Genomic DNA, 23,985 nt, shown 5'->3' on the forward strand with positions numbered 1-23,985 from the left:
TATTTCCATTTATTTTTGTAACACTATTTTGCCTCATCGGCCTTACTTGTGGTTAACAATAAATATCCTCTCTTACCAACATCATCTCGGACTCACCTTGTGTGATTTCCCCTTTTTGCTACATCTACCCACAACAAGATCCTTTACTTTAACAAAAGTACTAATACCACACTGTAAAATGACTATAGTTATGTAAGTTTCACCAGAAAAATGTACTTTAAGTATTAAAAGTAAAAGTACTCAATGCAGAAAAATCCTCACATTTGAGAATCTGGAGACGATCAAAACAGTTCTCTCAATCAATTTAGTGTTTAATCGTCTAAATAGTTCAGCTGTATAGGCCTAGATATTGTTAGGAAGTTTAATTTACAACAAAACGTATTTTATAAACTTCATGTGTTTTGTGTGCTAAAAATCTTAATTTGTAAGTAAATTAATGTCAGATTAATGTAGTGGAGTAAAAATTTAAATATTTCCCTCTAAAATGTAGTGGATTAGAAGTAGAAAGTGACATGAAAAGAAAACACATAAGTAAAGTACAAGTACCTCAAATTGGTAGTTAAGTACAGTACTTGAGTAAATGTACTTAGTTACAGTCCACCACTGGTCAATACCAACATTCCCAGTTAGAGATAGGGTGAAAGTAATATAAGACGCTGTTTTCTAGTCTCGCCAAAACAAATAATTTTGTAATTTTAGTCAAACGGATTCCACATAAGATTTTATCTGAAAGATCTTATCATTATCTGAAAAACACAGGTGCCTAGTGTTATCCTCACTTCACAACTGACTTAAGCCTTCAAGATAAAACTGTCCTGATGTCAAGTAGCCTAATCACAGACATTTGTCTTATTCATGGCAGTGTAATATTGTGATGTGATTGTGATCAATAACGTGAATGTGTTTCAGTTTGACTGTGTGGACTAACCAGACCCTCGTTCACGGCGCTGTGGAGGAAGGTCTGGCAAAGCGAGACCATGTAGTCCCTGAAAGGGGGATAGTTGGGGAGGTCTGGCAACCCAACGCACGGATTCAGCTGCATCACGCAGAAGTGGTCATACAAACTCGTGTTGTATCTACGCTTGAATAAGGTAAATAGATTAATGCAACTATTGTTTAATGTGCTTTACCTAAACGCAATGTTAACTTTTCATACTTTAACAGCGTAACGTAGATACCGGTGTGTGAATCAGATTATAATATAATACCGTTATTTAGTGAATGCTAGCGACACAGCTAGCTAGCTAGCTAGCTAAGTGTTAACGCTGATAACATGGCGCCGGGTAAGAGGGCCGCTTTGTTCCTGTGTCTGGGTGCGGTAGTGAGCGTGCTGAGGGCTAGCTACGCATCTTGTCGAAAACGAATGCGGCCCCAATTTATTTACTTAGAAATTGGCTTCGCAAACTCTTAACGTACAACATATATTGAAACGCTTCAACACCAGAAATGTTATGGGATGAAAGCAACTAAGCTGCACATAGTTGTGTCGCTAGCGTGAGCTAGGAACGACTCCGGTTGGCGCTTTTTACAAAGTGGTCGGTTTTTCGCGAGGGAGAGTTAGAAATAAGGCAATTTTGACAATTGCTTGCAATTTGTGTTTTTAGACGGCAACATTCTTTGTAGCAGGGAAAAGCCACGAAATTAAAGTTTTTTTTGTTTTTTGTTTTAACGTTAGTAGCCTATATATGCTACCATTTAGCTAGCACAATCAAACGGCCTCAAGATGGCGCTTCCTACTAATTTACATTCTTAAATGCAACTCACTTCAAGACGACCGCGTCTGTTGAAGATCTTGAACCTTCTTACCCTGTAAAAGGTAAACGGCGTCTGAAATTTGAGTGTAGAGAGAAAACACATTATTTTAGTCCAACAATACCTCAGCTAATTTCACCAATATAGGAAAGAAAATGTCTAACATACCAGTGAATTCCTCAGATGTAGTGATCCATGTGAAGCAGGACACTGAGAAAAGTGCTGACATGGGACAGATATGTGTCTAAATTCAAAATATAAACCTTATATGAGGAAAATCAGCGCATAAACCTGCTATATATCGTGATGACTGAAGATTGTATCCATACCGCCCACCTGTACTGGCACCAGTGACCTCTGGTTTGAAGGCATTATCTAAATAGTAATATGTGCTAATCTCGCATATTTGGATAATTAAAAAATAAACTTTTTTTTTCCAGGGATCGTGACAAGTCATGGCTGATGAGGGATACGTAGTACGCATCAGGGGTCTCCCTTGGTCCTGCTCAGTGGATGAAGTACAGAGGTTTTTCTCAGGTGTGTGTGTCTATATATATATATATATATATATATATATATATATATATATATATATATATATATATATATATATATAATGTTTAAGAAGACTCAAGTAATCAGTGGTGATTTGATAATATAACTTTCATATGCAGATTGCAAAGTCATCAGCAATGGAGGTGGCATCCACTTCACCTACACAAGAGAGGGTCGTCCCAGCGGAGAGGCATTTGTCGAGTTGGAGACAGAGGAAGACCTTAAAATTGCAGTGAAGAAGGACAGAGAAACCATGGGTCACAGATATGTAGAGGGTGTGTACAACTGCTTACAACTCCTTTTGTGAATTGTCTCAACTTCATGCTGCAATAGCTGATTGTTATGTGCCCTGTGATTGTTATGTGCCCTGTGACAGTTTTTAAATCCAACAATGTGGAGATGGACTGGGTCATGAAGCACACAGGTCCAAACTGTCCAGAAACAGCAGGAGACGGGCTCGTCCGCCTCCGAGGCCTTCCTTTTGGCTGCAGCAAGGAGGAAATCGTTCAGTTTTTCTCAGGTAAGAAAAAGCCTTGCTCAGTGTTTAATCGTTAACTTGCCTCAATGTAAGTCTGTGATACATTTAAAAAAAAAAAAAAAAAACCTTCTTCCTTTTCTTGTTTCTCATATGGATATTTACCAAGTCTTCATCTGATTTTACAAAGACATCAATATGCCATTGGAAAATGTTTATAACCAACTGTATGTTATTACATCATAGTAAAATTCATCTTTTTGAATTTATCAGTGAGGAAATGACGCCAGAAAAGGAAGCTAGTTAGAATTTTTAAAAGGAGGAATTAATTGAAGACTTTATGTTTAGCTCAAGGGCAGGCCTCTGTAATGCAAGCACCCTTTCCCATCTTTGCCTCTCATATCCATCTGAAGCCTATTTCCATCACTTTTTTCTCTTTGATTGGTCTGATTGTAAAATGGTGTAGAGAAATGTTTAATTTGTCTGTGCCTACTGGTAATTAATGATGATGGGTCTCACTCATCACTGATTAAGAGTCTCTCACCCCAGTATCATTGTTTCCTTTTTCCCATTTACTCACACCCTTGTCTTTTAAATACATTTTTCTTATAGTCACTATTTATTTATATATATATATATATATATATATATATATTATATATAGCAAGTCATACATTAGTTTCTAATGAGCAAACAGTAATTTTAACTCATGTCACCCACCTGGATCTTTTTCCTCTCTTCATCAACACACCAATACTAGCCCGATGTCCTGCACAGCGTCCCTTTCCATATTCTTTCTCTGTCTTCTCATTTCTATTTTTATCCCCAAAATACAGTAAACATAAGTCGTTTAAATGGCCAGTCATTGATTAAAAACTGAACTGGTATGTGTGATGATGTATAGAGTTTTCCATAAGTTTTCTATCTCTCTTTAGAGAAAGTTCTCTCTGTGATTGGGCATGTGATTTAATATGTCCCCTGCTGGGGTTATCTGTCCTTGGGTTGAAGGGTTGGAAATCGTGCCAAATGGGATAACATTGCCGGTGGACATCCAGGGGAGGAGTACGGGGGAGGCCTTCGTGCAGTTTGCTTCACAGGATATAGCTGAAAAGGCTCTAAAGAAACACAAGGAAAGAATAGGGCACAGGTGGGGATGGTTGGTTGGTTGGCTGGATAAGTTGCTTTTCTTATGGTGTGCACCCTCAACATCTGAACCAAATGCAAAACGGACACAACATTAACCTTGGCTAATTTAAGCATATATGTAATATTTACCACAAATGCAAACACAAGTTGCCATGCTAGAGTCAAATATGCCACACATTCACTATGTTCAATGGGAAAATTAATGCTTGGGCACCATTCACAAGTATGACACGAATCGTGAAATAGAGTACATGCTTAATTTTGAGAACAAATGGTATCTCAGCACTAAACATCAGTCATGGTTGATAAATGGTAAGGAGTCTCCCTGGTGGTAAAATCAGAGGGCCACTGTACACATGGATCTGGAGCCCACTGTCACAGGTAATGCTTAGTAAGTTGCAGAAGGGCTGGAGCCCTCTCTGTCCCTCTAAAACCAGGACAATGGCTGTCATGGCAAGGACACAGGACGCTCTAATCAATCAGATATAACTCACTTCAGGTAACTATATAAGAAAAGTGTTAAAAGTTAATGAGGCCCTTCTCAATTTGGACAGCTTAATTTTTGCAAGTCAGTTAACACGTTCTTTTTCTCTAAACAACTAGCACTAAGCACTCAAAGATATCACTACCTATGGACTACACCATGACAGCATCTGCATAGCCCAGTTACTTTAGTGTTGAGCAAATGCATCCTAGCCTTGTCCATTCTCCATGCCCTCATTGTGCTATCTCTATGCTCTTAGGTACATTGAGATCTTCAAGAGTAGCCGCGCTGAGGTGCGGACACATTATGAACCCCAGCGAAAGCCCATGGGCATGCAGAGACCCGGCCCCTATGACCGGCCCTCTGGTGGTCGCGGCTACAACATGATGGGCCGAGGGGGCTCCTATGAAAGAATGCGTCGTGGAGGCTATGGAGGAGGAGGAGGAGGAGGAGGAGGAGGTGGTGGTGGTAAGTGTTGAGCAGATTGAAGCTTTTTAACCTATGCAATTGTTTTAGATAATCACCCACCCTATGCCCCTTCATGCTAACACTGTGCAATACAATGAAATGGATTATGTAATTGAGATGTAAAGTAATCACAAGTCCTTGTGTTAATCTCAATTCCACATATTCAGGTGTCTCAGATGGACGGTATGGCGATGGCGGCTCTTCCTTCCAGAGCACAACGGGCCACTGTGTCCACATGAGGGGCCTGCCATACAGAGCCTCAGAGACAGACATCTACAATGTAAGTCAGAGGAGCGACTGCAAATGATCTGCAAAACGACTGGATTTTACACAAAGGTGTTAATTTGTCATCGTTTGTACGTCTTAGTTCTTCTCGCCATTGAATCCAGTGCGGGTCCATATTGAGATCGGCCCAGATGGCAGGGTAACCGGGGAGGCAGATGTAGAGTTTGCAACACACGAGGATGCTGTGGCAGCCATGTCCAAAGACAAAGCGAACATGCGTAAGTATAAAATAAGTGACTTTACATTTGTCCCCATGCGTACATGTAGATGTTCTTAATGATATTCACGGTTTCTTTCTCCTGCTCAGAGCACCGGTATGTGGAGCTGTTCTTGAACTCAACAGCAGGTGGCAGTAACGGAGCGTATAGCAGCCAGATGATGGGTGGCATGGGTGAGTTTCAGTAAAGACTCCTGGCGTTGTCATCACAAAATGTTTGTGGCTTTGATGTGTGGGCAAGCAATGACTTCACAAAATCAGCACCACAGTACATCATCTAGGGAATAATTAGGAATTTGTGATGTCCCACTGAAAATGACGTGATGTGTCCTCTTTACAGGGAACCAGTCGTCCTACAGCGGTGGTCAGCTGAGCTCAGGGTACTCTGGTGGATACAGCAGTCAGGGCAATATGGGCGGCTACAGTGACTACAGTGAGTGTCAGCTCTGTTTGTAATGGGTGTCTTCTACATCCACCCTAAAGTACAACCTGCTCTCAACAAACCTATTTGTGGCACTAGTGTATTAATATGCACCACAGAGAACCCGTTGTACAAAACTTTGGCATAATTTGTCTTTGCTTGAAGGACAGAAATGCAGTGTTTCTTTGTATGAATCCTTGAGGAACTCCTCGGTCCTATTGTGTGTATTCTCCGTCTCTTGTTAGGTAACCAGGGCGGAATGGGAAGCAGTTACTACGGCAGCGGCGGTGGAGGAGGAAGCAGAGGCTCTATGAATGGACTGGGTGGGGGATGGGGAATGTAGACTATTTTTCTTTCTTAATTGGATGTGTTTTTTTTTAACTCAGCATTTTGCTGGAAAGACTGGAAACGCAAGTCTCACCTAGTAAACATAGGGTAGGGTCAGGTGAGGGTAAAAATGAGGGGGGGTAGGGTTTGTATTTTTTTTTTAAGTATATGATCTTCAGAGAGAAGTAAGATCATCTGGTGTCACAATGAGTGTCAGATGTGCCGTTTATCTTCCCCATTCCTCAGATTTGACACATGCTTTAAATTTTCATTACCAGGAAGTGTGCTGTTTTTGTGTTATTGTTCTTCAAAACCTGACTGTTCCCCAAGGTTTACTCATTCTGTACTGGTGGCATTTAACGTTAGTTTCAATGTGAGTGCATGAACAAAGAAGTCTGAACGCGTCTGGTATCTTCTGATGTTTATAACTGTTTCACCTTCTACATAGTGTTTAGTCTTTTTTATTTCCAGTCAGAATGTTTGAATGAATCTAAGACTTCACATGATCAGAGCATGTTGTGTTTTCTTAAAGTGTGACTGACTGTAAGGACTTTCTGTGGATGAGGGCTATGTCAAGGGCAAGTGAATTTAAAATCTGCTGACATGAAGGTTTCTACTGCTTCAAATGCTATTTGTATTTCCTGTGCACAAAGTGAATAAACTAGTCTGGAATATCTAATTGATACAAGCGTTGCAAAAAAGGCTTTATTCATTTATCAAATATCTCCGATAAAAAAAACTTTAGGTCACCATTCCCAAATCAATGAGGAAAATGGCTTAGTAGTAGTGGACACAAAACTCTGTAATAATACATTCTAAAATAGTTATTTTTCAACATTCGACAGTCATTTACACAATTGTATATGTATCATCAGTGGGGCCATAGTTGTAAAAAAAAAAAAAAAAAAAAAAGTAGCATGATAAGTTTGAATATGATCTTCAGTAACAACAATGTTCTCGATAGGACCTCCACATAATCTACATCCATGGGTTGAATTAGAAAAAGTTCACATTTTAAAATCAGTTTATCGAGTACCAAATTGTCAAACTGAGAAACACATTGACCACAAATGATCCGAAACTCTAAGCAAAGACTTCAAAACTGTTAGCTCCTCCCATCAGTGTTAAAAGGTGGCCCCCTTGTTTAATACAGGTGAACTAATGTTCCTGAATTTCAGGTAGCAGAGGAAATGTTAAACCAAATCACATTTCCCTAAGATTCAATGACATTATTCTAACCCAAGTAGTTAAATCATGAGCATTTGCAGTGTGATGAAGTGAGTAGATATTTAGTCAGGAACCTGTGGAGGAGCTTCTCTGCAGCAGGAGGGCGTGGCACACGTCGCAAACCCGCACCGGCCGAGGGTAGGACGGTAAGGCCAGCTCGTTACTGGAACAAGTGCTGCAGTAGATGTCTCCACAATTTCTACAGTGGTGCTGGAACACACAAACATGGACCCCTCATCAACATAACGCAAGGTTATTTTTGATAGAATTACAAATAAAAAGCAATGAGAGAAAAAAATACCTTTCTGCGTGCAATGGAGAACTCTTTCTCACATTGCTTGCACTGAGTGGCTTCATCATCCTTCAGCCAGGCGTGGCCCTGACGGGAGCAATGAACGCACAAGATATGGTTGTCAAGTTTTCCTACATTTTTTTTACGTCTTTAATTGTACAAGTGCACCACTCTTTATATTTTACCTTTAGAGCTTTGTTGACCTCCTTGAAGTCCTCCATCTTAAGTTTAGACCTTTGACAAAGACAAAAAAAAAAACTCAAGACATGGTACAATTAAAAAGAAAAGCAGATAAATAATTGCTAAGTACTGACTGGCTGAGATGCAGTCCCATCTCCTGCAGAGCCTGTTCCTGCTGCTCACAGGTCTGCTGCAGCTGCTGCTTCTCATGCTTCAAATCCTGCAGCTCCTGCACCATCAAATCACCGGAAACAAGCACAATAAAAATCACACACTGCATTATAATTCAGTATTTACTCTCACTATTTTAAATTAAGTGGTTTGAGATTATTTATATAATCAAAATGAAGCTGACAGCCATGACAAAAAACAACCACATGTATACCTTCTGTAAAGTGATCATTGTGTCTGGAAGTATATGTTCTTAATTTTTGCAAATCAAAGGGCCCTGTTCATGACAAAGTTTTCTGCATAAAGAATTTAGAAATTACTTTTAAACTATTTTGGAAGAAGAATTTACTTCCAGAGCCAGAGAAAGGTTGTTTTTTGTGTGTGTGTGTGTGTGTGTCTGACCGTGTGCAGGCCCTGGAGTTGTTGCAGCTGTGTGCGGAGCTCGATGCTGTTGTCCTGTTCCCGCTGCAGAGCTCTTTGAAGGCTTTGCCTCTGCTCCCTCTCAGTGCGCAGCTCATTCTCCAAACCCAGCCTGAGGACGGAGGAGAGACGCGGTGACTCTTCTAGCCAATTAAAGCCTGTGTGTGTGTGTGTGTGTGTGCATGACTGAGACAGAGCTGCTTTGGACTGTGACAACATGAAATAAACTCTCACTTATTATCTGCAAACATTAGTGCAAATGTATCAACCGTGTCACACTTTGCTGTTCTTTTTGGAACTGAGGATGTGAAGGAGCCATAAGTAGGAAATTCCTTTCCCCGACCAAGACCAGCGAGCAGGAAACCTTATTCTACAGTTAAGATGGGGCGGAAGGTTACTCACTCTTGGAGCTGATTTTAAAGTTTGACTGGTCTTTTAATCAGTGTTGGGCAAGTTACTTTTAAAAGAAATTACTTAGCTTCCAAAAAGTAACTAAATTAGTTACTCAGTTACATATTATGAAAGTAGCAACTTCAGAGAGTAACTATTGCGTTACTTTCAAGTCAATTTTTAAACGTGTCAAATGTGACCCCACCTCCACCCCTCTAACGGAACTTAAAATGCATGTGCATATTCAGTTATTTAGGATAAATCTGAATATTAAAATGAAATGGACACTTAATACAATACATTATTAACAGAAACAATGTACACAAATCTAAACTATTTTAATGTTGCTGTGGGACCAAGTGAGACTAGCCTCCAATCAAATGCCATATATGTCGATATGTCTAGTGGATCGATACAAATACAATTGATGTTTTGGAACTTTTAATATTTATTGCCCCTCATTTGGGCTCGCCATACCTGTCTCTCATTGACTGACTCACTTGTGTGTCCGTTGTGTGTTCAACTATGTGTGCTTTTGAACACCCGCCAAACAACTCTACCTCTGATTGGCTTACCATCAAATTTTACTCAACCTCAGCCAATCGTCAGCAAGCTTGTCACGTGCACTGCCCACTAACCAATTAACATTTAAAAAAAAAAACTTTGCCTCTCGGCTCAGAGATCTAGTTGGTCTGATGAAAGAAAAAAGAAAAAAAACAGCTTCCTTCCGCATTTTTTGGGAGTAACGGTAACAGCGTGATTAAGATGGGAAGAGTAATCAATTAGATTACTCGTTACTGAAAGGAGTAACGCCGTTATTCCCATCACTGGTTTTAATGAACCCAAATGTGAGCTCAGATACTTCCAAGAAGAAATCCTTAGACCAGTTTCAACTGATTAGTACTGTGTTTTAAATCTCAGCTTTTATTTCACGTGCAGTAAACATTTATAGCCAGGTTATCCTTCGGTTGGTCTCGCATGGCCAGACCTTCCTCCACAGCGCTGCGGAGGAGGGTCTGGATAATCCACACAACACTTCCTGATGGGAGAAAAACGTGCTCTGGTTTATTGGCATTTCTTTAAACCTATCACAATCGTCCATTGGGTGGCACTAAGCGCCGGACAGAGCCATGGTGTCGTGGCAAAATATCCTCGGGAAGGAACTTGTTTTGGTGGAACATGAGTATGTTCTGAAGTTGTTTTACTCGTGCGAGAGAAACCTCAGATAGGACAGATAGTCTAGCTAGCTGTCTGGATTTACCCTGCAGAGATCTGAGGAGCAGTTAAAGATAGTCCTCATAAATCGACCAGAGCTTAGAATGCCAACACAAAGAAAGCGGAAGGTGACGGACATCCGGCTGAAATGAGGGACACCTGGTGGAATTTCCAGCGGCACCTGAACAATCCCGGAATTGAAACGTTGCCAATATACAGTAGACTATCCTTCTGTATAATGTTTTCTGTTTTGTATCTTGTGCTTTATCAGTTGTGTTGTATCCAACTGTGTGTGTCTTAACCTTAGTGTATCCAGGTCCGTCAGCTGTTTCTGCAAAGCGTCCACCTTTCCTTCCAGCTCCACCCTCATATCTTTGTCTGACTGGTCACTTTGTCTGCGCTCGCGCTCCGAGTTCTGCAGTCTGTGACGCACAAACGACCAAGAAGTAGAATATTTATTTAAAAAGGAATATCATTTTAGAAACAGAACCATGCACACTACATACCTCTGCTCTAGCTCAATCATCGCTTTCTCCATTTCATCCATCTTCTGCTCAAGCTGCGCAGCCTCCGCCTGCCTTTTTTCTGCCTCTCGTTCAGAGTCCTTAAGAGCCACATGGGTCGCATTAATGTGCGTTCTCACTGAGTGGCCATGCAAGACAAAGGAAAAAGTGTATTTGTGTGCGTCTACCTGAGCTTTGTGGAACATTTGCAGGTTAAGAGTCTTGACTTGGTCGAGCTGGAGCCGCAGGGCTGCCAGTGTGTCCTGTTTCTCGTGTGTGTCCTTCTCCAGCAGCTTCATGGCCACCTCCATCTCCTGCTTCAGGCCGACCTGGAGCTCCAACTCATGCTCCAGCTCCTGACATCATGCGTTGCAAACATACAAAAGGCATGAGTAAAATTCAGTTCTAGAGTCTAGCTGGTGCAAAAACCCACCAGTTATGCTAAAGTTTCTGAGGCCATATGGCTCAGGTCGGTCTAACTATGGACTAACAATAGAGTATGAAGTTTAATTTGTACTCGTAGCATGCATGAAATATTCTAGTGCTATAGCCACTTGATACCTGACCTGGCGAATGTGCTTTTCCTCTTTATACTGCTTCCAAACCACATTGTACATCTCATCCAGGCCCTGTCGAGTCTGTTTGTACGTCTCCAGCTCCACCTGGCTGTCCTGAAGGGCTGCCTGGAAAAAAAAACAACACATTATACAGTTTGGGCATTTGTTGAGAGTAGAAGCGATAGTTACAGTTACTTGTAGATGCTTTCTGACCTCTTCCTTTTTCTGGCTGGACTGCAAGATCGTCTCATTCTCGTTTCTTAGATGTTCCTGTTCTTCTCGCAGAGAGTTGATTCTGTCTGTCGCTGCCGTCAGCTGAGGAAAAGAAAACACACTTATCAGTAAGGCTGGGCAATATATCAATGTTGTATCAATATTGCGATATGAGACTAGATATCATCTTAGATTTTGGATATGCTATTGTAATATGGTAAGTGTTGTCTTTTCCTGGTTTTACAGGGTGCATTACAGTAAAGTGATGTCTGAACTTACCAGACTGTTCTAGCTGTTCTATTATTTACCTTTACCCACTAAGTCATTGAATCATTTCTGGGCATTATTTATCCCAAAAATCTCATTTTGTAAATAACATTTTATTAAAGCACCAATAGTCAACCATTCAGTATTGACACTGAGGTACAGTATTTGGTCAGGAATATTATGATATTTGATTTTCTCTATATTGCCTGCCCTACTTATCAGTCAGAAGAAAACCTAATACACACAGATGCTATGTTGTCATAGGAGAGGAATGCCTATACTTTAGAGCTGAAGTGCTCAAATTCTTTCATTTGAAGAGACAAAATGTATCTGGAGGGAAGGCCAAGGTCCAAAAATAAATGTTGATTACTGTAATTCTTCATAGGTTAAACTTACATATATAAGTAAATAGGAAAGTTGAAGAGAACTGTGCTTTACATTGCTGTAAAAGTAATATAAGGTATTTTTTAGCTGCTCAAAAAGTGGGAGTTGTAGTCCTGTCGTAAGTAGGTAGGTAGGTAGGTGGTAGGTTGGTAGGTACTTTATTGATGGTACTTAAATTATTGAAGGGGAAATTCAAGGTCCCAGTAGCTTAAAGACATCACATACAACATACACATACAAAAAGAATCCACATGATAGTACTAAGGGATGTATGAGCATGAGACTCTTGGAGTTACAGGGCAGGGACTGACCCTGGGATTCAGTATGCATGGTAAGGTGCTCTGTGAGAGTGCGTTCCATGGAGGGCAAATAACTCCAATAGTGCAAGGATAAAGTCTAGAGACCAGCATTAAATATGGACAATATAAGAGAATATTTACAGCACTTTAAAAATAAGTGGAGAATAAGCATAAGCATGTCAATTGCCACGGCGGGCCAAAACAAAAGGAGCACGGGCCCCAAATCGGGCGGTCTTGCTTTTGAGAGACGACCGGAGCAATAACTAAATGTGTCACACCCACCAAGTACGTGCACAATCACACAACAGGTCCCACACAGTATATGTCTGACCTCCTCTACAAGTTTGCTGTTGGTCTTCTCTATAGAGTCCATCTTAGCCTGAAGGTCAGTCACGGTGCCACTTAGGTGACGATTTAACTCCTCAATGTAGTGCTTCTGATCCAATATGGCCGTCATCTTGGTATCACTAAAAGAGAAAGAATAAAACTGTTAAGGAGTTGTGAAGGAGAATGTGCATTAGGTCTGCTTGGGATTAAAATGAGGATTATCACGCCAGGGGTAGAGTTATAACTAAAATAAGAACATATATCAGTTCAAAACGTGATTAAAAAAAAAGCATGGGAAGTGAGATGCTCAGACTATCTGAAAGCAGGCACTCACTCTTTCGGAGTCTCACTGTTGGCAGGGTCTTTCAGATAAAGGGAAAAATCAATGACTCCCACCTGGATAGAAAAGAAACATTGATCACTGGGAACCCTAAAGGATTTGTTGCTCGAAGAGACAGCTGGGATGTGTAGGCCTACAAAACCTGCCGGCACTCACCTGGGAATCAAGATCTTCCCCTTTAATGCAGAGGTTAGCGTCAATTACGTTGAGGCCCACCAGCAGTCCGCCAATCACCGCCCCCTCCTCCTCCATCATCAATGCTCCAGAGTCATAAAACTCACTAGGAGACAGTCGTGGAGGGCATCCATGGAGGGGCATGGAGAGAAAAAGAAGACATTAGAAGTGTAGAAAATGAACTGCTAACTGACACGTGACATGTTAATATCTCCTAGAGCCCGACCGATACAGGATTTTTAAGGCAGATACAGATCAAAAATATTTGAAAAATATTAAACTATTATTATTATATTAAATATAAAAACTGGATATCCTGATATATCGGCTGATACATATTTTAAAAAATAAAATCCAGAAATGCGCAACAAAACAAACAGATTTCCCTAACTTTATTTGTAGTTATTTATGAGTTCTCACAAAAATAATATGACAATATTTTGTTTTATTGTCACAACAGAACAAAAGAACATCAAAATGTATTAAAGTTCTGATAAATAAAATTTATGAAAATACAAACTTAAGATATAAAACTTAAAAGTCCTTTGAACAAAAACACAATAACCTTTCTTGTATAAATACAGGCTATATTAAGACATACAACATAACTAATCCTGGTTACTAACCTCAGGAGATCTTTGCGGTCCAGTAAAGCTTTCATGTAGTCAGCTACAGTCTTCTCCATGAGCGCTAAATGCAGCCATGCCCTTGCTCTCCCCAAGCCAGTCCTGAAAAAAGAGAATAAAAGTACAATTTAACAACCAAAAAAAAAAGAGCTCGTAGCATGTTGTACATGGTAGGCGTGCTGGAAAATCAATAACATACTTAATGCCAGGCAGGTCTCTGGCACTTGTGGCAATGTTAACAGACTCTGGACACAACTTCTCAACCAGTTCCAAAGGTCCCCATATGGACTTATTCGGACCAATGAAGGATTTCTTGGCTAAAAAAAAAAAAATGTACAAAAGTAATTTCTGCTTGTTTTGTTACAGACACTGATTTTGATCTAAAATAAAAACTAATTCTGTTCAAGATGTCCAGCCTCATGGACTGTCTCACCTTTCAACCCGTGTTTGAGGCAATGCTCCAGGACGACAAAGAACTGCTGCAGAGGAGGGTAGTCCGAGTCCAGCGTCCTGCCCAGACTCAAGGAGGACTGAATTAATACTTTGATGCTCAGCTTCATCATACTGAGGAGGTTGGATCTTTCTATTGCCATGGGGTCTTTGGGGGAGATAACTGTAAAGAATAAAAAGCACAGAAAAAAGCATTGAACTGAGATCAGTCCTGGAGGGGATGGCATGCAAGCGTGTGTCCTTATATGCAGAGTAAACAATGTAGTGTCATGCAGCGTGATCTCGTGCACGGTCACTATTTTGCTCTTAGATTAATGTGCCCAGACAGTTGACAAGAAGGCTAGCTTCCAATAGGAAGTATTAAGACACAATGTGTTACAACTTAACTAGCGTTCGGTCAGTTTTCAAAGGTTAATAATAGTCACAGCCTGACGTTACCTGGAAGCTTTTTTGAAGTGTTGTTGAGATGATTTTCGGACTCCCTTTCCGTTGGGGAGCTCGCAGCGGATCCTTGTGAGGGATTTCGCGGGGCAGCAGCGTAGCTCACCCCGCTGCTAATAGTTTCCGTGGCCTTCCGAGCCAGAGACAGGATAGGAGCCGACCAGCTGCTCTCTGACGCCGCCGGTGCCGGCTTCTCTGTCCGCTCCTGCCCGTGGCCGCCGTCGGGCTCGGCTTCCGAAACTTCGGGCTCACATAGCTGTTGTTTTGCTTCGCCATCCTCAACAGCTGTGTTTACCTCCCCTGCCTCGTCGGCCATGTTTGTTTCCCCCCCTCCCCTCTCCACGAGAATTCACGTGACCAGACCAAAGCGAACGTAACACGCGCGCTGTGGGAACTTTATTCTTTTTCTTTGGAGTCATTGGCGGTTAGGAAGTCAGTTTACAGGTGCATTACCGCCACCAACTGGACTGGAACGTGTGGCGCAGAAGATAAGGGAAAAAGTCCTTTCTTGCAAATCCTGCATTTTTATCTAATCTTGAGGCCTTGACCCACGCAAGCGCACTAAAGACCTGGAGACATTAAGACACGTCACTGTAGGATAGTAGGCCTACAGTGCAAATAATACAAGGAGCCTAAACTGAATAGCCTACCATTTAGCTGCTTTAGCTTCAGGGTCCTGGTTTTGTGCGTTCCGGCTCACTGTCACAAAAATAAATGATGGTCCAACTAAACGCAAACTGGATGGGATGGCATGCCGCTGCAGGATGCTGGGGTAGCCATGCTAGTTCAGTATGCCTTCAATTTTGAATAAATCCCCAACATTGTCACTAGCGTGTGTGACATTTATTTATTTATTTATTTATATAGTACAGGCCATTTATATATATGTATACAAGCCAAAAGGTTTGGACACACCTTCTCATTCAATGTGTTTCCTTTATTATGGGAAATAACTGAAAACCTACCTAATGTAATTCCACCTACCTAATGTATATATATATACATGTATATTTATATATATGATTAATACTAATATACTTTCCACCCATCTCCATCCAGGTATTTGCCAGTTATCTTTGCTTTGTTTGTTTTGTGATTTTAAATTTGTGTTACATATAACTAATTTGTTCTGCTATCTTGGCCAGGTCTCTCTTGAAAAATAGATTTTATATCTCAATGAGACTAACCGGGTTAAATAAAGGTTACATTTTTTTTATTCTCCTTGTGGCCCTCAGTGTGAAGTGCAGACTGATCACATTCATTTTGGTCAGGGCTGCAGTGTAGCAAAATCTGAACTAGAAAAAAAGACTAGGCTACAAGAAGTAGATTAACGTACTTTATGTTCTATATTGTTTTATGTGATTGTTTTATAATAAAGACTCGTAGACTCATAAACTTATTAATTAACCACACACATCAAGAACATCAATATATTACAGCATATATTGTGCATTATATATCATGTAATGGCAGTATTTCAGTGATGCTTCATATTAGTTGGATCTGTCTAAATAGTCGGATTAGTTTGATCTGAATAATATGGTCACTGTTAGATTTACCTGTGCCATGTTTGGTGTTATTTTATTTATCTTGCTCTCGACTTTCTAAATTTGACACCAGCAACATTTCATTGAGACTTTGTTATGAAAACAAACTTCTCTAACTACTGCGTAACCAAATTGCTATTAATCTCAGGGTTTTCTCTTGACAAGATAATTCGATGTAATGGGCAAACCGATTAGAGACTTCTGGCCCCTCCTTTTACAACTCGAAACAAGTCCCATTAAAGTCTTCTCCAGTAAGTTTAGAGCCGGTGTGGTGTAGTTCCCATTTCCACCAAGTGATGGCGCAGACAAGCTGTGCGTTATTTGCCTTTTGAACCTCTGACAAGGTGCATTTATTATTTATAGGCCTAAATAAATTCACCAGTCCACTTTAGACCGTGCCGTTGTTATTATTTTTCCGTATTATTAGTAGTGTTGGCGCACCATCTTTCAATATCACTCTAATTATTGTATTTGTTGTGAGGGCAATTTTGCACTCTTACACAATATGTGTCTAGAAACTTAATTTAATCCAGATGTGCCCAACTGAATCCCTTGAGCCGTATGGTAGACTGCAATTGTGAGTAAATGGATTAAAAAAATAATTAATTCAATTAAAAACAAAAAGGCGCAGAATTTGGGAACAGTTTGCATATTTATTATAGACCTATTTATTTTGATTGTCTATCTATCTATCTATCTATCTATCTATCTATCTATCTATCTATCTATCTATCTATCTATCTATCTATCTATCTATCTGTCTATCTATCTATCTATCTATCTATCTATCTATCTATCTATCTGTCTATCTATCTATCTATCTATCTATCTATCTATCTATCTATCCAACAAATACAAAGGGAAACTAGAAATACTTCCAAAACTCTTTAAAACAATCTGAATCCTAATTGGAGTAAGAGAGCAACATACACTGTGGCTGATGGAAATGAGAGTCAGTGCTTTAAAAGACAAAAGCACTTCAGGCAGGCCTAGGTGTTTGCTTTAAGATGGGACTAACATATATTAACCTATTGCTAAAATAACTATAGAATGAATTGTCAACCACTTCAACGGAAACGTGTAGGCTACATCACTGTAATAGTAGGCCAAATCGCATCTAGCCTACTTAAATAGTACTAGTCTACCTTATAAGAGGCTGATAGTGTGACTCATTTTCATTTGAATTTAAAGTGTCCCTAGCCTGCATAGCGGGCTACTCCACACCAAAGTGATGAGCATAATATTCCATTAATGAATGCAGTGGTCTGTAGGCTATCATCTTGTACATGTTCAAACAGCAGTGGGCCTACCTTCAGTCTTTGGAGGCGTGGTGAATAGTAATACGGGCCATAAATACGGCGGAGCCTCTGTCCGGACGCTCCTTCACTCCGCTCCTCTCACTGGAACATCCGGGACGCACCAGTGCCCTGAAGTAACGCGAAAAGGTTACCAAACCGGCAGAACACACACCGAGAAATAAAACCAACAAAAAAGGAAGGAATATTTAGAACCGGAACAACTGGATACAATACAACGAATACAACTTGTAGACTAGATGAACATATTTTTTCCCCGAAAAATCACTGGACGTTTTGACATCATGAGGATTTTCAGTGCTGTGCTCTTACTCGTTCACGCCTTGGGTGAGTTTTAATGTGCGCTCATGTGAGATAACCATTTCTTCCTCTGTTGAGTGACATGGTTATGTTCGACGTTATCTTTGTGTGTCTACCTGTGCGACACCGTCTCTTCTTGACTAGCCTATCGGTGTAAACCTCTCCAGCATGGCCCGGACCGGGCTGTCTTGGAAACTTCATAACCTTTAAAGCAACGGTTTTCATGATGCCAGGCTATTCGGGAGCTAATGGGGTCATCTCTCTATTTTAGAGCATGCTTTATGTAACTAGATACATTTATTTTTAACTCATATTCTTGCCTGACATTAGCTAACTGTCTGTCCATGCGTTTCGCGTGTGTGTATGAGACACAGAGTATATGCCAACTTCTATTTGCCCTCCCCACTATATTTCCCTTTCAAGCCCATAGATCCAAACTGCACCTCTAAGGGGAGGGTCTGCCATTCTAGTTCAAGCTCAACTTTTGGCCAGCTTCCACTCTGTCTAAGTGCTCCTGAGCAAGGCCGTGAATACCTATAAACCCTCAAGGACCGTGCTCTGCATCTGAGCTTGTGCGTTTCTCAATGGGGATCAGCATGATTGCACTGAAAGCCAAACAGTCTGCCTGGAGCTTCCTTGTACATGCAGAACTTGTTTCAACTTGCCCTCAGAGGTCCTCCCACCTTGGCACACTAACCTGTGTGCACTGTTCCTCCCTCAGAGGAAGAGTTTTAGAGGTGTTTTGGGGTCTATTCTATGAAAAACTGTATCAATCCAAGCTTGAGTGCAGTTTTAACATTTAAAACACTCTTATTCTCCCCTCCAGTGGTGCCCAGACCGGCCAGTGGTGCTGCAGTTGACCGGTATGAGAACGACAGGCAGCGGCACACAACTGTCATCAACTTGGACACGACCAAAGACAGGAGGGTGGAGGAGGAGAGCAGAAGCGTGAGTGCTACAACAACGGATGATGGTCAGGAAGGCGAGGAGTACGGAGATTACTATTATGAAGACGAGTATGAAGATGGCATGTCAGGAGACTATGTGGAACGGCCACGAAGTAAGGGAGTTTTTCATATTCATGACGTTTCTCACTGCTGTTTTACTTGCTAGAGACAAAAAAATGTAATTGTTTGGTTGTTCTGTTTTTGGTTTAGTTGCCATGGTAAGCAAACCCAAAGACCCGTCTGCCATCCTGGAGACTGAAAGCACTGAAGGAAAGCGAAGGAGGTTAAATGGAAGAAAGAGGGGGAAAGGCAAAGGAAAGAAGAGGAATCCTTGCCTGAAGAAGTATAAAGATTTCTGCATTCACGGCACCTGCCAGTACCTGAGGGACCTCCGTGCCCCATCCTGTGTGTAAGTATCAGCTCCGCATCTATCTGGACACCACCCCCACCGCTCGGGTGCCACCAAATTATTAACCTCTCAACCCATTCCCTCTCTGTCTGGTCTGCAGGTGCCACCTGAGTTACTCTGGGGAGAGGTGTCAGTTTTTCACGTTGCCCTTGGAGAAGCCTCAGGAGGGCTACAACCGCACCACAGCTCTGGCGGTGGTGGCGGTGGTGCTGTCGTCCATCTGCCTCACCATCATAGCCCTTTTATTGTTGCTTAGGTAAGCCAAACGCACAGAGATTCACTCACAGATGCGCATTACACACACATATGAAGGGCTTTTCTATACTTGTCATGGATAGACACAGAAAACAGTCTGAACAAGCTCCCTTTTTTAACTTTTTGTCAATTACAGGTTTCACAAGAGGGGAGCGTATGATGTAGAGAATGAAGAGAAGGTCAAATTAGGGTTAGCGTCCAACCACTGAAGAGAATAAGAGGTGAGTAGTGAGGAACATGGTTCCAAACAAACACACTGACAAACAGCTTCATTTTTGTTGTCTGAATGATAGAAGGTTTTGCTCATTTCCTCTCTCTCTCTTTTCTCCATCTTAGGCAAAAATGTGGAAATTCTACCTCAAAATAGAAAAAGAGAAGTGAACCGCGACTGGAGGTTCTTGAGGGAAGCGATCGTACATGAAGAAGGGAACAGAGCTTGTCATCTGCCTTGACCCTCTGCCAGATGTGTAGATGTAAAATGGGCAGGTGAATATATATTCCTGAAGGCCTCAGAAGTGGGCCCACCTGAAACTGGAATACTAACGGCCCGGAGGATGGACTGGAAAAGTGACGAGCACGAAGGAACGAGCAGGAGAAGAAGAAGGAGGAGAAGAAAGAGGAGAAGAATAAGGACATGTCTAGACTCTGTGCTGCTTCTTGACTGTGGGAAAAGAGGTCGTTTCAGACTGAACTGAACAAGTTTTTTAACAAACGCATTTTGTATTTTCCTGCACAAGTCCATCTTTTTTTGTTGTTTTTTTTGTGTACAGTGAACGGTATATTTATAATTTTAATTTATTTATTTAAGCTAACTGTATTTATAGAGACTTTAACCACCTTCAGCCGTTTTTAAAATAATGATGTTACAGTTATTTTTATATTTCTTATTGGAACGATATTTATTTATGAAACGGAAAAGCAAACAGTGCAGAAGCTCATTGAGATATTCAGCATTTAATGGAAAGAAGAGATATGATGCATAACTATCTGATTTCTGGCTTTAAGTTTGGCAGTCAGTAGATGATCAATAGCACTGTGATTAAAAAAAATTGATTGTTGAATAGACAGATTTTTAAAAACATTTTTAGTTTTTTTAAATTCAGGTAAAGTTTCATTGAGAACAATGCTTTTCAGGAACACCCTACCCACCTTCACACAGTTACACACATTCAACCAGTTGGATCTGGCAGCCAATCAGCAGCTCCTCTGTGGTAGTTGAGGGTTCAGGGCCGTGCTCAAAGGCACATCAGTGGTGGTAATGGGGTAGGGGCTGCTCTTCCAGCTACATTAAACATGCAGTAGGTATTCCTTCTCAATGTTATAAGATCAGATCAATGCCTGTCATTAACAATGCATTGCACTTGCTACCTATTGAGGAAAGGTAACATAAAAACTTCATTTAGCAACTGCAATGTAATGAAAACTTTTAAAAGGGAGTCAAATATGAAATGCACTGTAGCAAGAATTTGGTGTGAATATGTTGCATTACCATCATTGGAAGAGAAACTCTGTCAGGTCTATGTTCAGCTGTTAAGCAAAACCAAAATGTGAATTCAAGTGTTCCACCCTTTCAAATCCTGTCCTGCAGTTTTGAAGTGATTTTTATTTATGTGATTTTCTTTTTCCAGAGCAATTAAAAAAAGACTATCGGATTTTTTTGACTCATGTAGTTTTTACTTAATTTGCATTAAACCACCATGCTCTTAGCATTAGTAGGAGTTTCAGATGTTGTACTGGCAGATCAGCACGTAATTAAGTAAGGTCAAGTTTATTTTTGCTCTTTGGTTCACTTCCTGAGTCGGACCACGCATTAATGTGATATTTTAGAGTGGCCGGTCTGGATAACGATAACACCAGAGTGTTCTTTTGGACATTCAGGAGCTGTAATTATAGTAAACACAATATTTTGATCTCCCTTGTCTCTGACTTTTTAACCAAAGCACCTGTATCCTGGCCATTAGTGCTATTATGTTCAGTGCTCAAAAGGCAAATATGTTTAGTCAGTGCTGTGTAGATGAGTCAGAAAGCCCCTTTACTATGTTTAAATATGTGGGTAGGCCAGGCAAAGTGGATATCAGTGTTTAATTACAACTTTCTTTCCCCAATTATACTGTTAAACAAATTATTGCCATTGAAATGAATGTGTTTCCCAGAGGCCTTTCTCTTTGGACCAAATGCAAAAGAAGACATCAATGTCATGCGTTGACAACAGCATTGTCAGTCTCACCAACAGATCAATCATAACGAGTGCGGTCAGGACTCACTTACTGCTGTACTGAGCCACGGGGAACAGATGTGCGGTGTACAGGCAGCGAAACACCTGTTCAGCCACAACACATCATACCACAGCGCTGCACACAATGACTCACACAGCCAACAGAAGTCATGTTCAAAGACACACCACCAAGCATAACATCTGAGCCCTGCAACCAGCCCTGAATACTATAGAGTTCAGAGAGACCAGCAGGATGCAACAATGCAGTCATGTGTGCCGCACGCAGGTTTAATGGGGGTAAGGAAAGTCAAAAGACCCAGCTGGACTCAAAGGCAGGCTAAGACCCAGCCAAATGTTAGTCACCCCTTGAAGTCACCTCCTACGCGGATGTTGTTACACCGACGCTGCGTGTGTGGTAGAGTAATACCTATGTGCTGGGTCTGTGTGGGTTACAGGGGTTAATGGAGCCATTACAAGCAACAATCCACAGCAAAACAGCAGTGTTTACATGTTTGCTATGGTATCGTTTTCAACCCTGTTTGTGGCTTGGATTCCCATACTTTCTAAATATAGTAAATAAACAAGAAACTGTCAGACTCATGTGTTCACACTGGGGGATGGTAGTTAAAGACAGATGTTTAGCTGAACCATAAGGGTGTGGTACCTGATTTAGGACTTTATTTTTCTACCAATGTGAGGCAAGCAGTTCATTACCATGGATAAAAACAGTATTACAGTGGAGGCTTATATCTTAGATATTAACATATTGCCATTGTCCAATGGAAACTATGTATTTATATTTTTTTTATGTAAACTGAAAGATTGAGATCCATTTATGGTTTGAGAAAAATCTCATTCTTCTTTAAAGAGTTGCATCACACTCCTATAACATTGTTGGACTCACAATGGACAGGTTATTAAAAAGTAGTAGTTTTTGAGAGAAGAATTCAAATTTGAGTGATTTGGGGGATCTGAAAATTGCTGGTTGTCACAAAGCTGAAAACAGACCTGTTTTTATTAACTCATAAAAAATGGATATTTTGAAGATGGTTTTTTTTAGCGGACAGCGACAATATGCTGACGACTGTGGTATCTCAATTAAACTTGGCTACGTTTACGTTCTGTATTTGGCAATGGATTTCATGCTTTGTACCTATGTGTATGAGTGTGTTTGCAAAAGCACACACAGGTGTATGTGTGTTTGTATGTGTGATGGGGGCTAGTCATTTACAGTAGTTGAGCCACCTAATCCCGGCCTCTCAATGTCAAGTAGCAGAGCACACAGAAATAGTGTGGTGCAGTCATTCTCACATAGCTGCTATTCCCGGGCCTGACGGCCACCAAAGAGCCGGAATGCTGAGAGAGATGGGAGTTTGCTGTGTTCTGTTTCTCAGTGGACTGGTGGACCACAGCCAGCAAATAATGTTCGTTCTGGTTGCCCATCATCATCAGGCATCAGCGCTGCCCCACTCCTGAATTTTCCTTGTAGGGTCACAGTAACAGCTCCGCTGTCGCTTGTCCTCGCCTTCTGAGTGTTCTTGAATGTTCCTAGAGACACTCCACAGAGGACATTTCCACAGCTCAGGAGGCATTTCCTTGCAGGTTGGCCAAAACCCACTGGAAGTGGCACATCTCATTGTGTATCACACTCTGTGGGAGTTGCCGGTGTACCAAGATTGCTATGGCTTGCGATTTTTTTTTTTTTGGCAGAAGTTGTTAACATCAAGGCGTGCTCGCCTCAACTCCTTTTAATGTTGGATCATTGTCTGAAACAATAAAATACTTTTATTTCAACTAATTTTATGTTACACATCATAATTGGTAACAATAAATTAGTGTAATAATGTTTTCAAGATATAACCTTTGGGAAATAAAGTGTTCATTGTGTAAGTTGGAGATTGGTTGCTTCATGCCAAGCACCAATGTAAGGCCGTTACAGTTGAATCAGCTGCTTTGCTTTGATTACAGATGCTATATCAGTGTAGCTTATTTGTGAACTGATATTGTTGCGTAGTTGCAGCCGCCTAATATTTCTCTCTAAAGCTTTTATGAAAAGACCCATTGACAAAGTAAACCACTTTGTTGTCCTGATACATTGCCAAATACACCTGAGTAATCAGATGCTACAGTGGTTGTATTGGATTGAATCAGTGTGAGGAGGGGGAGTCTGTTGTGAAAGGTGTTTCCTGCCCTGCTGAGGAGCAACAATGGGTAGTTTCCACACTGATATGGAAGTGCGCACATCAACAGTTGGAAATATAATTATTTTCTGACCGGATATATCTCATCAACAGGAACACATTATTACCTGAAATTAATGAGTGTGTGTTTATGAGTGTCAGAATGTGCTTTAGATGGTAAAGTACATAATTTGTTGTTCTGACAAAATC

The 23,985-nt window shown here is 40.9% G+C and overlaps 3 protein-coding genes across 7 annotated transcripts; 2 read left to right on the top strand and 1 right to left on the bottom strand.

Moving 5' to 3' along the window:
- Positions 1-985: 985 nt before the first annotated feature.
- Positions 986-6,813, top strand: hnrnph1 (heterogeneous nuclear ribonucleoprotein H1). Of its 5 annotated transcripts, none has more exons than XM_032527672.1 (11): positions 986-1,091; positions 2,193-2,289; positions 2,427-2,582; positions 2,684-2,827; positions 3,791-3,929; positions 4,672-4,880; positions 5,048-5,160; positions 5,248-5,383; positions 5,473-5,556; positions 5,723-5,815; positions 6,045-6,813. In XM_032527672.1, exons 2-11 carry the CDS (start codon positions 2,208-2,210, stop codon positions 6,050-6,052), a joined length of 1,164 nt encoding a protein of 387 aa, XP_032383563.1. In that variant the 5' UTR covers positions 986-1,091; positions 2,193-2,207; the 3' UTR covers positions 6,053-6,813. The 5 variants fall into 5 exon arrangements, with proteins under 5 accessions (XP_032383563.1, XP_032383558.1, XP_032383559.1 ...); XM_032527667.1 differs by having other exon boundaries at positions 6,049-6,813; XM_032527668.1 differs by having other exon boundaries at positions 4,672-4,871; positions 6,049-6,813.
- On the bottom strand, positions 6,686-14,978 carry rufy1 (RUN and FYVE domain containing 1). The gene is made up of 17 exons (XM_032527666.1): positions 14,604-14,978; positions 14,149-14,328; positions 13,915-14,032; positions 13,716-13,817; positions 13,072-13,195; positions 12,910-12,971; positions 12,580-12,715; positions 11,299-11,400; positions 11,095-11,211; positions 10,717-10,884; positions 10,532-10,629; positions 10,328-10,447; positions 8,403-8,532; positions 7,964-8,058; positions 7,835-7,883; positions 7,659-7,736; positions 6,686-7,567 (listed from the first exon to the last, which is right to left on the bottom strand). The coding sequence occupies exons 1-17, from the start codon at positions 14,920-14,922 to the stop codon at positions 7,424-7,426; spliced, it is 2,142 nt and encodes a 713-aa protein (XP_032383557.1). The 5' UTR covers positions 14,923-14,978; the 3' UTR covers positions 6,686-7,423.
- A 2,544-nt stretch (positions 14,979-17,522) lies between these two features.
- On the top strand, positions 17,523-21,021 carry hbegfa (heparin-binding EGF-like growth factor a). The gene is made up of 6 exons (XM_032527673.1): positions 17,523-17,796; positions 18,596-18,829; positions 18,927-19,125; positions 19,226-19,381; positions 19,517-19,601; positions 19,715-21,021. The coding sequence occupies exons 1-5, from the start codon at positions 17,709-17,711 to the stop codon at positions 19,587-19,589; spliced, it is 750 nt and encodes a 249-aa protein (XP_032383564.1). The 5' UTR covers positions 17,523-17,708; the 3' UTR covers positions 19,590-19,601; positions 19,715-21,021.
- Positions 21,022-23,985: the final 2,964 nt, after the last annotated feature.

The sequence above is a fragment of the Etheostoma spectabile genome, chromosome 10, assembly GCF_008692095.1.
Source record: "Etheostoma spectabile isolate EspeVRDwgs_2016 chromosome 10, UIUC_Espe_1.0, whole genome shotgun sequence".
Taxonomy (NCBI): Eukaryota; Metazoa; Chordata; class Actinopteri; order Perciformes; family Percidae; genus Etheostoma; species Etheostoma spectabile.